The sequence below is a fragment of the Drosophila simulans genome, chromosome X, assembly GCF_016746395.2.
Source record: "Drosophila simulans strain w501 chromosome X, Prin_Dsim_3.1, whole genome shotgun sequence".
NCBI lineage: Eukaryota > Metazoa > Arthropoda > Insecta > Diptera > Drosophilidae > Drosophila > Drosophila simulans.
In genome coordinates, this window is record NC_052525.2 from 9,432,611 (window position 1) to 9,447,595 (window position 14,985).

The 14,985-nt window shown below is 43.3% G+C and overlaps 5 protein-coding genes across 5 annotated transcripts; 1 reads left to right on the plus strand and 4 right to left on the minus strand.

Annotated features, from left to right (window-relative positions):
• Nucleotides 1-2,691: 2,691 nt before the first annotated feature.
• Nucleotides 2,692-4,644, plus strand: LOC27208586 (serine protease easter). The gene is made up of 3 exons (XM_016184157.3): nt 2,692-2,876; nt 2,938-3,086; nt 3,524-4,644. The coding sequence occupies exons 1-3, from the start codon at nt 2,816-2,818 to the stop codon at nt 4,505-4,507; spliced, it is 1,194 nt and encodes a 397-aa protein (XP_016038713.1). The 5' UTR covers nt 2,692-2,815; the 3' UTR covers nt 4,508-4,644.
• A 665-nt stretch (nt 4,645-5,309) lies between these two features.
• LOC27206571 lies at nt 5,310-6,140 on the minus strand. Its single transcript, XM_016180848.3, has one exon. It carries the CDS (start codon nt 5,933-5,935, stop codon nt 5,705-5,707), a length of 231 nt encoding a protein of 76 aa, XP_016038714.1. The 5' UTR covers nt 5,936-6,140; the 3' UTR covers nt 5,310-5,704.
• A 2,453-nt stretch (nt 6,141-8,593) lies between these two features.
• Nucleotides 8,594-9,700, minus strand: LOC6740050. Its single transcript, XM_016180847.3, has 2 exons — nt 8,852-9,700; nt 8,594-8,739 (listed from the first exon to the last, which is right to left on the minus strand). The coding sequence occupies exons 1-2, from the start codon at nt 9,069-9,071 to the stop codon at nt 8,723-8,725; spliced, it is 237 nt and encodes a 78-aa protein (XP_016038715.1). The 5' UTR covers nt 9,072-9,700; the 3' UTR covers nt 8,594-8,722.
• Nucleotides 9,701-11,097: 1,397 nt separating this feature from the next.
• On the minus strand, nt 11,098-11,540 carry LOC6740051. Its single transcript, XM_002076899.4, has 2 exons — nt 11,243-11,540; nt 11,098-11,179 (listed from the first exon to the last, which is right to left on the minus strand). Exons 1-2 carry the CDS (start codon nt 11,471-11,473, stop codon nt 11,171-11,173), a joined length of 240 nt encoding a protein of 79 aa, XP_002076935.1. The 5' UTR covers nt 11,474-11,540; the 3' UTR covers nt 11,098-11,170.
• Nucleotides 11,541-12,007: 467 nt separating this feature from the next.
• LOC6740049 lies at nt 12,008-14,221 on the minus strand. Its single transcript, XM_002076900.4, has 2 exons — nt 12,355-14,221; nt 12,008-12,256 (listed from the first exon to the last, which is right to left on the minus strand). The coding sequence occupies exons 1-2, from the start codon at nt 13,352-13,354 to the stop codon at nt 12,192-12,194; spliced, it is 1,065 nt and encodes a 354-aa protein (XP_002076936.1). The 5' UTR covers nt 13,355-14,221; the 3' UTR covers nt 12,008-12,191.
• Nucleotides 14,222-14,985: the final 764 nt, after the last annotated feature.

A 14,985-nucleotide genomic window follows, 5' to 3' on the forward strand; every position in this document is an offset into this window, starting at 1 on the left:
TTATTCTATTTATGCTGTCGCATTTGGCGCGTTTTGTTCGATTTTTGTTTATGCGGTGATAAAAGTGTTTCCCCCTTTCGACCCATTTTGCACATTCCCAGCAAACGATGACGACTTGAATTTTCAATTAAAAAAAACTTTGAATGCGGTGTTCGTTGGGCGGTGGGCAGGGGGCAGTGGGCAGGGGAGACATTTCTGAATGGTTATTCATAAGCACGCTGCCGGGCCATGAATCAATGCTGAAAGTCCAAAGTCCAGAAGGGGTTTTGGAAGCGAAGGGTGTCTGGCCAAGTGACAGTCATTGTAGCTGAAATTATTCTACTGAAATGTTATCAGTATTCTCTTGAACTTTGGCCCCGCAAGGGTTAGGCTTCCAGGGGCGAGGAGTTGTTGTGGGTGCTGCCGTGCGTGCTTCTTCCAGAACTTCCTTCGTGATAAGGATATTTAATCACGTCGAGTTTTGAGAATAAATATAGAATTTAGAAAATATTTAAAACACATTAACCGTTCTGCTTTCTTTCTTATGCGTAGATATATAAATGTTTAGCTAGATCTAAAGTATTTCACTTGCTATCTAAAAGTAACTAGACCCAACTTTAATGCACTCTTCGTGCAACTCACGATTTCATCTCTTGGCGCCTCGAATACTTTCATGTTGCTGACAGAGGCGGCAACATTATCGCCAGCAACATTATTCATTATCGTTTACCAGCTGCCCCGCCCCCTTCGTGCAGCCCCCGCTGCTTTTGGCCATTTCAAGTCGGTGACATTGCAACAGATACTTCTGCTCTGCCTCAAGTTTGGCTTCCTGCCACCCAAGCGCCATTCCACACCACCTAGCCTGCCACGCCCACCCGCATCGCACGTAGTGCCCAATGGAGCCAAGCCCGCCCACTTTTAAGTCACAGCTCTGGACAAAGTTTTGCGTGCTGTGAAAAAATAATAATAAAGGACGAGCAGGACTACAAAACAGTTCGCAGGAAAGAAAATCCAAGGCACAGACAGACAGACGCATCTCGGTGGGCAGGAAAACTTCCGTTTCGAGTTGTGGCCTGGAAATTGGCAACTGCAATCAAGTGGAAGGATCCAATGGAATACGGTCGTGGGTTCCGAAAGCCGGCCAATAAATATGAAATTAATCTGTCTGTGTATTAGCAGGAAATAGCATGCAAACGTGAATTGAAAAGGATGAAAAATGTGTAGCTACTTTGAGGGCGATTTGTACATTTTAGGGCTCATTCGAAAGTATATGTAATGCTAACTGAATATAAATATATATATATATATATATGTATATACATTGGTAAATATTTTGCTGACTTATAAAGAGGTAGCACAAGTGGCGTATCCCCGAAGAGTTTTAAATTATTGTTGCTGTTGACCATGCAGCTGCAACATTTCAAATTTCGTATCCTGCGTGCGGACATATCGCCCCGGTTTTCCCCATTTTCCCAGACAGATTTTCATAGCTGGCACAGTTTGAGCCTTGACAATTTTGCATTTATGCAAAAGGCAGCAGACAAAAAGAAGATTCTAATAGAGCACAGCTTGCTGTGGACCAAGAAGAAGCAGAATAGCCGAAGGAGAAGGCGCCATCTGCCACGCCCACTGGGCTAAAAGTTGCAACTTTGGTGCTGCATGCGGTTTTTGCTGTGACATTTTCGTAGATTTCGCTGTGAGTCTGCGGGGGAAAGTGTGGCGGGTGGAAAGGAGGGAAATAGTCCAGAATTTTACTTGAAATACATTTTAGCGAATTTATTTTGACTGAACGCAGTAATATTCGCTCTTGGCTAAAAGCGAAAGTCGAATTAGTAATATTTGTAGCTGCCTCGTAGACCTAAAAACCGCAGCAATATCATTAAATGGTAACTGCATTGATTCGTCTGGGTTTTGCATCCAATCCGGGTTTTCTCCAGAAGTCTCCTGGGGTAAGACTCCGACTTGGGAAAACCAGAATAAGAGATTCCCAGGCAGCTATCACTAATTCATGATCACCAATTAATCTATTCGGAACAGTTATCAAACCTGATTTAGCAGCCAATATATTTAAACAGGCAAATAATAAATCAATGTGTATTTAAATATGATTTTTCTTCCTACTTTGTTATATGTTGCACAGCAAGAGAGATAGAATAAATCAAGCAAACTATGCAAAAATATTTATTTGCTATGTATTGAGAATTACAATTAAATAATAAAAGCAAGTGTATAAACAAATCAATATATGAAATTCTTCTTTTCATCTCGCTCTTGAAATATTTGCATTAAGGTTTTTTCATTAACCCGCCTTATCAAGCGACTGTACTGCAATTTTTTGTTTGTTTTTTAAATAAACACAAAGAGAATCGGTCATTCTGCAATTACTAATACTCGTACGAATGCTCACACTTCCCGGCTTTACGACCTGATAACTAAAAACAGAAATATGCAACGAAAAGCTGTGGCTTTTTGCGGTGCGAGTTAAATGGCACACGTAGGTGAATATAATTACGAGTATATTATTAAATTTATTGAGCGACTGGAAGAGCGTTTGGAAGGCGGCAACGGGTTTTCCCGCCCAGCCGCAATCAATGAGAATCGATCCGATCGCAGCTAATCAATGCAGCCGCGACGATGGAAAAGCCAAATCAAAAGCCAATCTCCGAGATTCAAAAGCTTCCGAGGGTCGCGGATTGAGATTGCCGATCGCCAGAGATCAGTAGTTGATTGCCAGCCACCGGGGACGCAGCTTTGCCAGCGACTCGAGAATCAATCGGAGCGGAAAATAGGAAAATTTAAAATTGATAGGAATTAGGAAATAGGAAAACCTCGCAAAATGCTCCTGCTGATAGCGCTTTTCCTGGCCCTTTTGGGGGCTGAGGCCCAGCAATTTGGCAGTGAGTTCTCCACAAAGCCACCGCATCTTGGAGCTTTCCTAACCCATTTTCAATCTTTTAGAAGCTATCATGCATTTTGGCAACTGCAACTCGGTGGAATTCGGTAGGGGGACCTGCATCGAGAAGAAGGACTGCGACTTTTATGCCGTTGATAAGCTTATGGAATTGGCCAGCAAACAAGAGTGCTTCTCCCGCCAGCGACCCGATCTGGTAAGTGGTATATATAGTATATATAGATTCGCCCGATGTTCAGCAAACACGTTTCCCACCATCAACCAGTTTTCCACGCTCCGTGGAGATCTTCTTCACCTGAATAATGCTATTTATTAGCATTAACAGCTAACTAAAAATGTATTGGCCTCACGTTTATTTACGTCTTACTGAGCAGGCAAAGAAAATCGTGTGCTTCTCAACTTAATGAGTAAAAATTACTTTGCGACTTGTACATAAATGTTTCTAATGCATTTTTTGATTTAAGCGGAAATAAGAGAGCTATTAAAAAACAAAAACGTCTCCATAGGAATGACTTATTTGCCCCAAAATAATAAAACAACCCAATCTTCACTTCAGTTTATAGTTTTTATTTTCCAAAAATGTTTATATAAATAATATACAACAATTTATAATTCTTATTTGTTTTCCATTAGGTTTGCTGCCCACGCGAGACGAATATCATACCGCCATTGGCACTCAGGATCAGTAATGAGACCACCAATGTCACGAGCAGCACCACCACGCTGAAACTGCTGCCCCGCACCACGCCACGCCCACCCAGCGGTGTCGACCAGCTGCCCCAGCATCCGTATTGCGGCTCCGCGTTCTCGTTCCGCCTGGTCGGTGGTCATAATACCGGACTCTTCGAGTTCCCGTGGACCACTCTGCTGGAGTACGATACAGTGGGCGGTGGCAAGGACTATGCATGCGGCGCATCTTTTATCGGCCAGAGATGGCTCTTAACGGCCGCCCACTGCATCCATACAATGGGCAGGAATCTTACCGCAGCCATTCTGGGCGAATGGAACCGGGACACCGATCCGGATTGCGAGAATGATCTGAATGGCGTACGCGAATGTGCTCCGCCACATATCCGGGTGGCCATCGATCGGATACTGCCGCATGCGCAGTACTCGGAATTGAACTATAGAAACGATATAGCCCTGCTGCGCTTATCACGTCCAGTAAACTGGCTGCAGATGCAGTATCTGGAGCCCGTCTGTTTGCCACCGCAGAGGGGCAGGTATGCCAATCAGCTGGCCGGCTCAGCCGCCGATGTTTCCGGCTGGGGCAAAACCGAGTCCAGCGGCAGCAGCAAGATCAAGCAAAAGGCGATGCTGCACATCCAGCCGCAGGATCAGTGCCAGGAGGCGTTCTACAAGGACACCAATATTACGCTCGCCGATAGTCAGATGTGTGCCGGCGGCGAGATTGGCGTGGACTCCTGCAGTGGTGACTCCGGCGGACCACTGACCGTGGAGGCGAACACGGCGAGCGGCAATCGGTATGTCTATCTGGCCGGAGTGGTCTCCATTGGACGGAAGCACTGTGGCACGGCGTTGTTTTCCGGAATTTACACCCGGGTCAGCAGCTACATGGACTGGATAGAAAGCACCATTCGAGCCAATCGCATTTAAGATACTTTCGTTCCCGTTTCCGGTTCCCATTTTTGGCATCCATAACGCAAAGTCAAGCTCATTGTGACCTTCAATGACATTAAAAGCAATTTTTTTAAAATACATACAATATTTATTATATGTTTTTTTTACATGAAGCGCAATGACTTTTTTTAAATTTGTTTTTCCAGCTAAAAAAATCCCATAGTGTCCAAAGCATTCGAAATCCCTTGTTTAATTGTGCAGACAGTGTATTTGACGTTCGGGAGCATATGACTTATTGGCAACGGTGCGTATGAAATGCTAAAGCAGCTACCACAGGGGTTTCCCCCAGGAAGGTTTTCCCTCTCTTTTTATTTGTCTCGTTTTGCGGGTCGTCATATCACTGACGTCACTGATTTCCGGCGTGCAATTTACTAAACATGTCAACCTATCGCCTACAATCTCGATTTGGGTCTAGATTAAACTGTTTGCCCATGACACCGAAACGCTTAAAATGATGATGATGTTGGTGAGCTCGTACCCACAGTAACTGCAGATTGCTCTGATTTTTAGCGAAAATATACTGGTGACATATGAAGTGTACTTTGAAAGCGTTGGATTTTCTTTTACAACTGACTATTACTAATTTAAACGTACTCTGCTCTTCCAAGTGAATCATAGGATTCAAAGAAATTTTACAGGAAATTAACCAGTCATCTTAGGAATTCCCTTGGCATAACTTTTACCTTTTTTCTTTTAAGTTAGAATTAAATAAGGTTATTCTACATAAAAGACACTTGTAACGTGGAAAGGTAGTCTGAATTCATTAGAATTTCGAATATTTAGAATTTACTGTATTCCCTTTACATTAGGCAATTTGCACGCCATTTTACACAATTTTTTTGCAACTTCTTGGTCACTTTTTTGCAGCTTATACAGAATTTTCTCTCTGCAATCTATTTATTGAATAAATATCTTTTCTTATGCCACGGCAAACTTTCGTAATGTAATACGTTTAAGCAAACATTTTGCGCAATTGAGGCGACACCATGGTTTTTTATCTTTATCGACATCGGTTTATTACTTATCATTATTACTAGCTACAAAATAAATATTGTAATAAATACTTCGACGGTCACATTGTGACGTAACTACGACTAAAATAAGTTAGTTTACGACTAGGTCAAAAAAAAAAAATGTCTACTACTAAAAAAGGGAGATTTTTCTGCTTGGTGTTCAGGTGCTGCGTCCAAAGATTACGGCGCGACGACACCGATCCCGGTGATCCCTCATTTTTCCGGCGGGACAGGGTTTCGTGAGCCTGCGGGACACGAGGAGCTGACTGGTGAGTGGCTTGGTATGCGGATTGTAGAAGATCAGGCGGCGGGCTTCCGTTATCCGGGGGCTTTGGGCTAAGATCATGGCCAGAACGACAAAGGTCAGGATGAGCAGACGCTGGACTTGCATTTTACTAAGATGTTCGCTGGTGTTTTGTAAAATGTATTCCGCTTGCTATTTCTGCTTGCTCTATGAATTTTCGTTGAAGTTAGTTGGTAGTTTTCGTCGCGATTTTATATTTTTCGTGGGTGTTCGATCCGCTTGGGAGTCGCTTTTATGACTGCCGTTGCTCTCCGGGCTTGTGCCTGCCGATATTCAACGCCGATAGCCAAAGACGGCGACCGCCGGCCCGCATATTGATAAGATAAGTCGCAAAGGTATTCCGCTGGCACGCGATAAGATATTTTCACTATAGCCGCAACCCTCGGGCCCATAAGTATTTGTATACATATTCATATATGTACCTATACCTATACCTATACCTATACCTATTGTCTGCGGTCTGCGGTTCGTGTGGGCTGCCCCTGGTACTACGCTACTATGGTACTCCAACACCATTGGCTGCTATTTTCGATCCTCGCCATGACGAAAGCGCAGGGGAATTTACGAGTGCTCCGCCGGTCGATGTAGTAAAATTCCACCGTCATGCGTCGGCGCCCCCTAAGCGACAGCACTCGGGAGTTATTGTCCCGGGACACTTCGTCATCGGGTGGATCACTGACCACCGCTCTTATCGGTGACGCCCCATCCGGTGTGATCTATGGATCTATGGTAGGGTAGGGAACGTTCCTGGTACAGCCTGAAATTATGCAGTGCCTTTTGGTGTCTTCCGTCTAGAATGATGTAGAAATCAGAATTCGAGGCCTTTCGACTTGTCAAGTATTCTTTACAGCCAGTGTACATTTTTATCGGACAGTGACAAGTAAAAGATAATTAAGACCTCTTTAAAATGGTAGAAATATACATAAGTGTATAAAATGTATCAACTGTGGATTCTAGGCTTGTTTAAGCCAAATAGTCTAAAGAGGCATGCTAGATATATATAGCCTACATTATTGCATCGCTATGATGGGAAATCGATCAAGTATATTTATTGCACTCCTATTTTTCGATCTCCCCATTACGAAACTAAAACCGTTCAGTGTTGGTCAAGTGCAAATTATATGTGGTCAGTTGTGAAATCGGTATTTCATTCAGTAATTAAGTCCTAACCTGCTGACATGTCGATAGCGCGCTTGATGAATCTAAATCGAAGCCGAATCACCTGCGGACCGATGGCCGCGCCATCTGATACCTGATAAGATGCCAGCCCCTCCCCCAACTGACGTAGTGGTGCAAAGTCGGGTGGACGTCTGACCAGCGGCCCTTGGTACCCGATCTTCACAACGTGTGTACCTACATACATACATAACAAGGCGTAATACCTACGTATGTGAAACCTTTTTCCGATCTTGACGAGCCTTTTGGCACATTCGAGTGATCGATAGATGGTCGACGTCTCTGACGCATGAAAAAGTACGTTTATTCGCATTAAATGATCGGGGTATTTGGAGAATCGATGAGGTCTATTTTTGTTAATGAGGTTGACTTAGGAAGCAAAAACAGAATACAACTCGGGTATCTAGAAAAACTTGATATTTTCAAACGAAATTTTTGTCATAACTTGGCTAAAAATACTCATAAAGATGAAGGAATAGCATTTTTGAGCAGGTAATTACCAGTGATAACGACCCCTATCACTTTTTGAAGAATTTAGGAATATTAATTTTTGGGTCAATTTTCGCATTTTTTGTAAGGGGTAACATCATCAAAATTTGCAAAAAATGGCGAAAAAATAGAATTTGCATTTTTGAACACAGTTTGATTGGAAATTTAATTACGAACTCAACGAGGTATAACATTCCATATTCAGGCTATTATTTTTAAAGTTGTGGCAAAAAAAAACTGATTATTTGACTACCGAAATTCAGAAACACGACATTTGCCAAAAACTTGATATTTACAAACGGAATTTTCGTCATAACTTCGCTGAAAATTGTCATATAGACGAAAGAATAACTGTTTTGAGCAGCTAATTACCAATGCTAACGATCCCTATCACTTTTTGAAGAATATAGGAAAATCAATTTTTGGGTCAATTTTCGCATTTTTTGTAAGGGGTAACATCATCAAAATTTGCAAAAAATGGCAAAAAAATAGAATTTGCCTTTTTGAACACAGTTTGATTGGAAATTTAATTACGAACTCAACGAGGTATAACATTCCATATTTGGGTCATTATTTTCAATGTTTTGATCAAAATAGCGATTATTTTTTTCACAGAAAATCTTGGAAACTGTTTTTGGAATAAAAAAAAGTACGTTTCTCCGCAAATTTACGACACCTATGAATCCTAAAATTCCCTCCTGATACAATTACGGCTGGTACGATTACGGTGATATACATTGTGGGAAAAATAATGATTGGCCACCACCTGTTGCAGGTGAGTACGATTAATGCTTGATAATTAGTCAACCAAAGCGTTTTGCGTCAAGTCGGCATTATAATTGTTAAATCAAATATTTCCGATTCCACTCGAGGGGCTGATATCATATACGCAATCTAAGAAGTTCCCAGCGCAATGCATATTTAAATGATAAGAGAACAGAGTGGAGGCCTAAAGAGTGCCGAAAGCCCTTTACTATAACCGCTTATCCTTGGAATGCATACACTCTTGTTGACTGACCATAAATTGAAATTGAATTCTGCAATTCACACCAGACACATGAAAAAAATAAATAAACACTCTTACTAAACGGTGGATGTCGTTTTATTATTAAATTGTGTAGCGTGCGAGGCAGATAAATAGGATAAATAAATAGGGTTTGTTGAGAGAGTGCGAGATTCGTTCGATGATTGGATTCACTTCGGATCACTTCAGCAGCGCACGCCATCTGCAAAACACACAGCACAGATTAGTATATTTCACTCCTTAACGTGACTAAGGCGTTTACGGGGCGTATACGTAATGCGTATCCGCGATATCCGTCCACATCCAACACCCACCTGCATTGTAAGCTATGATGCGCCGGCAATTGCCACGATGGTCCAGCATGTGGCATTTGGGGCAGGACTTCTCCATGCCATGGGTGGCCAGGATCTGGCCGCGATGAATGCCATTCGGCTTCAGGAAGATCACGCGACGGGATTCACTGGGAGTTGGGGCACAAAACACGACCACGGCCCAAAGGCAAAGTGAGTACAGAAGCAGCTGGTGCATCGACATCTTTTCTCTCGTTAAACGGGGTTATATTTATATTGTATATATATATATAAATAAACGTATCTCCGAAGGGCGCGTAAACAAAAAGTTGAGCTAACCAAGTGGCTTGTTCCAGTGCCGGCAGTTAACTGATTTTATACAAGTTTCGGGTAGCACTTCTTAAGTGCTCTGCCCGCTTGTCTTTTCATTGAGTTGATAAACTGGCAACAGGGTGTTCTAGCCCCTCCTTCGGTACGAGGGCACATAGATTTCCCCGGCTGGCAGTACATCACCCTGTTCTTCGCGAAGGGGTACCAGGGGAAAATCTTATCTGGGCCTCCATGCCATTTGCAATCTGTGTAATTGAGTGCTTCGCTTGCCCAGCACTGATTTCAATTCCCGCCCGATGCGAAATAGAGCGGTTGCCTAGGGAGCGCGTTGAATAGCGGTATCTAAAGACACGGGGACCCGTTCTCATAACCGTATGTACTCCAACACGGACCCGATAATATCGTCATGGTTGAGCTTCTTGTATTTGCATTCGACGTGGCCATACTCAACACTCTTTTCGAGTCGATTTCTTGGGGTTCTCTGCGGAAGATAGAATAGGGGATTTTCGCCACTCTTCTCAGAATTTTCTTTGATTTACCCGAACCAGCATATCTATCAACTATAGATTTAGGGACTAGAAAAACCAGGGTTTTCAAATAAGGTAAAAAAAAAACAAATGCAAACTTAAAATTACGCAAAAACGAGACAGAAAAATATTAAAAAAATATGCATTTAACAAAAACAATTAACGAATATAAATTGGATTATATACGAAGTAAAATGCTGAGAAGAAAACCAAAATTTCTTATAGAGCAGCAGCCTAAATATTTTTTTAAACAATTTTGGGATTTGACAACCAAATATACTGATGGGTAAATATAATACTTAAGGCGCCAAATGTCTTATCTAAATAAATAAAAGCCCCTCCTTCGGCCGAGATTAGCACGGAGTAAAACCAATCACTAAACGATTGAGCAACCAAACTTCCCTGAACACAAACCCCATTGACATAGATAACCCTTATTTTTAGAGCTGAGTAAGAACATTGGTTAATTGGCTTGTGCTCCCCGTATTTTTGATGAGTTAGCCATAATAACTATCTATCTGATTTCGAATAGATAGCACACACATTTCCCAAAGCTTTTTGAACTTTGACAAAAAGAATCCTCGGTATCAATTTAGCTTCGCAACGATCGTGACAAAGTGAGCCATGCGAAATTCCGCGTAAAATTATATTTTGGCCAATCATCGGGGCTTTCTGGAAAAGCGAAGGGGGTGTTGGTGGGTGTTTTGACCACGCGACAACCCATTGAGCATTTAACGGCAATTACGGAACGAGAGACGTCACAGATCCAACATATTTACCCTCGTTATCGCACCGCACACCCGCTGAAATTTCCCGAAAATGTGACCGAATAATGGTCTTTGCCAGAGCAACTGACTTATTATTATAGCGCTGAGTCAGAAGCGTTCCTCGACTCATCGTTATCTTATTGACGCCGGAGTTGTTGGGTCTAGTGCTCTGTGTATAGTATCTTGTATCTTGTATCTGCGTTGTATCTGCAGAAACCCATAGAGCGCAGTATTTCATCATACTTTTCGTGATCGACGACACGTGATGTGACGTAGTTTCGATTTCATGACGGAGCGAAAGGGTTAATGTCCATTAGGATCGTACCATCTGGGGATTTCTACATGTGAAACATACTTATGCAATTGGCCAACATAGTTTTAGCAAAGCCGTGAGCCCTTAGAACGCAGTCTGTTCAGAACAACTACTTTTCTTAACGATTATATTATGTGTTCGTATTTGTATATTGCTATAAAGGATTAAATATTAAATTAATTATTGGTTTTCTGTCCAATTACTTATACATTTAAGAAAGTAGCCATATGAACGAAGCTATAATCTTATCTTAAGATGCTGTTGCCAAGCAAAAACAAATACTATTTGCTGTTATCTGTCATATCGTTTTTACAAGATCCGTAGACAGTTTTAATCTGGCGAGGCAAACAGACTTAAAAATAAACACGCATTTAAATTTAACTTTGCCCAGTGGGGGAGTCCAATTTTAGACACGCTAAGTGGGTAAACAAGTTGGAATTAGCAAAATAAACTTAATTGAGATCGGTAGAGCACTCACCCTTCTGCAACGCCCATGATGATCGCGAACGAATCCGCGTGGGCAGCGATTTCCCCGCACATCGAGGAGCATTCCCTTGCCCAGGGCATGGGTGTTGTTATTGGCCGCCTCCTGGGCTTGGGTGGTGTTCAGTTGATTGAAATATATCACCCTGCCGGATTCAGTGCACGAGGAGCCGAGCAGCAGAGCCAGGAGCAGCAGAAATCCCACCGACGGCAGTACAGATCGCATCTCGTTCCAAGGGTTTCAGTCGCACTGTTTTCACTGATTTAAAACTGGCCCGACGACCAGCTTATCACTTGCTGATTAGCTTGTTTACTGGGAGCCACGAGTGGCTAAGTGTCGCACTGGACACTCTGCAATCTCACATCGAAATCATCTCAATCTGTATGCGAGCAAAATTGCTGCATACTTCTAGGCTGTCTCGGCTATTTGCGAATTCGGTGCCGTGCTATACTATGATTTAAATGAGCTCAAACATAAGAAAAAATTATATTTTAATGTTTTTTAAATAGTCTCACTTAAGTTTATTTATATATTTAATGATCGAAAGGCTGACAGACCTTTTTGGCAACCTACTTTTAAAAATGTTCAACAGCTTAATGGGACAAATGTCAAAGTATGACAATGTAAGAGCTTTTCGCAAATGGGTTTTGATAAAATTATATTCTGGCACCAACAAACCAATTTAATAGTGTGCTCATTATATGTTCACCTTAATTAATGTGATTGCGGCAACGTGTAGCAAAAAATTACTGCTGCTGCTGAGTTTTAGGCATTGGTTTTATTTTCATATGTTTAATCGTCTTACATCACATGGAGGAACTCTAGGGTTATCTGTTCTCGAACTGCCTGCATTTCCAGGCATTTTGTCCAGTTTTCTAGACCAAATCCCGTCGTCTTGGGTGGCTTTCATTGGTTTCGGAGGGGTCTTGTAGCTTCTCTTCTTCTATCGTGCGGTGGCGCCCGGCGCTGCTCGATATACACAATTATCGGGATCCACGGTGATGAGCTCTACAAGTGGATGATAAAAGTTTAAGGTTGAGAATATGGATATATTTATATATTTTTTATATTTATTTTGATCAAATAATCAATTTTATTAAACTTACCCTGAGCCGCATCCTTGCCGCAGCTGCGTTGGCTTGTGTTCCTGGGCCTGCCCCTGGATCTTCGTGTCTCCTGCGCCGCATTCCGCACATCCTCCTCCGACGTAGAGAGTGTCCTTTCCTGCGCTCTCCTGCGAGTCGTGGCCTGCACGACACTGGTGGCTGGCGGTTCCTTCTCCTGCTCCTGCAGGATATTCTCACTGGAGGAGTGCTTCGGCGGACGACGGCGGCGATGTCTCATCTTCTGGGAACTGAAGCTCTCCTCGCGAATCACCAGGGTTCCCGCCTTGCTGGTTCGCAGGTAGTAACGCGGCGCATTGACCACATCCTCCTCCTGGGCGAACTCCGGCGATGAGTGGCGGCCCTTCGAGAGACTGAATCTCTCCAGGATGGAGCTTTGCGAGCGGCGGTAGCGTCGCTTCTCCCTGGGTCCCGAGCTCGACGAATTCAGTGTGGATGTGGAGGGGGGCGTGGGATAAACGGGCAGGTCTTCCGTCTCCTGGAAGCGAACTCCACGCAGCGAACTGGAGCGCCGCGAACTCACCGATGGCTCCCAGTTGGGCAGTTCGTGGGTGCTGAAGTCAATGCAGCTGCCATGCGTTTTTCGCCGCCCACTTTCCCGACTCGAACTGGGCGTGGCCTCGCTGGGCGTTACGGTGGGCGTGGGAGTGGGCGTGGCCTCTGCTATTCGAAGGCCATGGAAATTGCGCTCCAAATTTGCGGTGGCCGAGCGCTTGCGACGCGTCTGCGAATCCCTGGATGTGTAGATCTCCTCCTTCTGGCCATCGGCATCCACCAGCAGATTGCCCGTGTGATCGTATAACAAGATCCTGGGCAGAGCAATATTACTGCAGCTGCGAGAGGTGCTCAGCTCCCAGTTCCAGTGGGGTGGTTTCTTCAGCTTCAAGCTCAGCAAATTGGCCAGCGGATCATCCTCCTGCTCCGCTTCCTCCTCCTCCTCCTCCTGCAGAGCCTCATCGTCTTCTGCAGCTTCTTGGGACATGGCGGCACATCAGCTGTGGCACCCTTTTTAATTTGGATTTAAAGATCAGGGGTTGCTCTATGGGTTTTTGATCTTTTTGGGTCTTTGTTTCCTTCCACCTGTTGGTTGTCCGTTGTTCGCTTGTTTGATCTGCCTTTATCTGCTGCTGCTTCTTCTTCATTCACGGCTGATCTTCTGCTTCTTCTTGTTTTTTGGTTGCTGCTTTGGCCTTTGGCCAATTTATTGTTTATCTCAACTATGTCTGTATAGGTGACACTCGCTAAAAGGTCTTTGACTTTAATTTTATTACTATTTCTTTGGTATTTATATGCATTTCTCATTCTTATTTGCGTTTTTTTTAGCTTACAACTTGTTTTGTTTGTTCCATGTTCACTGTAGCCTGGCTTGACTGTCCTTTGAATGCTGCCCACGCTTCAATTATTTTTGGCTTCTTTTTGTCGGTATTCTCTCTCTTTTATGTTCTGCTATTTATAGTTGATCCGCTCCCAAAAGGCGTTCCCGAACGCTTTCCCAATTTTCCTCAACTTTTCCCCCTCACCCCGCGCGCAATGGTGACACTTGAGTGGGACACAGTGTGCCACAAGTTCCAAGAACACACCACACAAAAACTGAGTTTTATGGCCTGGCAAACAAAAACAGAGTGGGAAAACAGAGCGATATTTTCCACAGTCAATTATATACGTGCCAATGCTGTCTCTCGCTCACACCCTTGGGGCTCCCCAGCTCCCAAGCTCGCCGTCTCGCTCCGACTCGCGTCTGCCGTCCCGCTCGTTTCTATGACCGGCGATCAGCTGCGATCGCGTTGTGTTCCGCCCGCCAACGTGCCTCGTAGCCAACTGTTCGTCTTGGCCGCATCTAGTGGGCCGAGAAAGCCGCCCCTGCCCCGCCCACACAGCCCCCTTCCGCAGCGGGGAAAACGCAACCGCCCCTCCCCCTTACCCGCTGGCAGACCCACTGGCAATTTGCATATTTCACGCTCTCACAAGGAAAACATTTTGGTAAAAGATCAGGATATATCAATATGAATACCCTAGCAGATCAGTTTCATAATTTTAAATATAATTTTTAAATTAAGAAAAATCAGATAAGCTGCATAGCTGATAAAATATAAAATAGAAACGTGGTTTTTAAAAAGTATTCAACGGTAGACATCAAGTTATTCTAACATAGTTACAAAGAAATTAACTATCTATCTTCTCAATGACAATTTGAATAAGATTTATTTGTTAATTAAAATAAATTTCATTGTAAATTGCTTATTTGCATTGCCAGGCACAGCAGTTACTTGATTAGAATCCCAATTTAGATCAGAGTAAAACTATGAGGCATTAGAAAAGTAATATTTCTCAGAAAAGTGTTTCTCCCTAACACGACTGTTCTTCCAACATTTTGACAAGACCAATCCGACAAATCTCACAAAACATGTCACCGATTAATAATTAAAGAATATTTTTTTAAGATGTCACCGACCATAGATCAAAGTGATAATGCCTCTTAAATGTGTAGCGTATGAATATTTTCAGTGTGCTGCTACGCAGCACTTTTGTTTATCTATCCCGTGCCACGCCCCGCGGCCGCCCACATTTCGAGGCGAGGGAAACACACACAGTATTCTGTTATGTTATTGGGAA

What these genes read in the sequence shown, in the direction of transcription:
- LOC27206571 (XM_016180848.3), bottom strand. Translation starts at nt 5,935, where the DNA reads ATGCAAGTCCAGCGTCTGCTCATCCTGACCTTTGTCGTTCTGGCCATG.
- LOC6740051 (XM_002076899.4), bottom strand. Translation starts at nt 11,473, where the DNA reads ATGCGATCTGTACTGCCGTCGGTGGGATTTCTGCTGCTCCTGGCTCTG.
- LOC6740050 (XM_016180847.3), bottom strand. Translation starts at nt 9,071, where the DNA reads ATGTCGATGCACCAGCTGCTTCTGTACTCACTTTGCCTTTGGGCCGTG.
- LOC27208586 (XM_016184157.3), top strand. Translation starts at nt 2,816, where the DNA reads ATGCTCCTGCTGATAGCGCTTTTCCTGGCCCTTTTGGGGGCTGAGGCC. An exon ending in TGAGGCCCAGCAATTTGGCA is followed by an intron (nt 2,877 to 2,937) that starts GTGAGTTCTCCA and finishes TCAATCTTTTAG; the next exon opens with AAGCTATCATGCATTTTGGC. An exon ending in CCCGCCAGCGACCCGATCTG is followed by an intron (nt 3,087 to 3,523) that starts GTAAGTGGTATA and finishes GTTTTCCATTAG; the next exon opens with GTTTGCTGCCCACGCGAGAC.
- LOC6740049 (XM_002076900.4), bottom strand. Translation starts at nt 13,354, where the DNA reads ATGTCCCAAGAAGCTGCAGAAGACGATGAGGCTCTGCAGGAGGAGGAG. An exon ending in CGGCAAGGATGCGGCTCAGG is followed by an intron (nt 12,257 to 12,354) that starts GTAAGTTTAATA and finishes ATCCACTTGTAG; the next exon opens with AGCTCATCACCGTGGATCCC.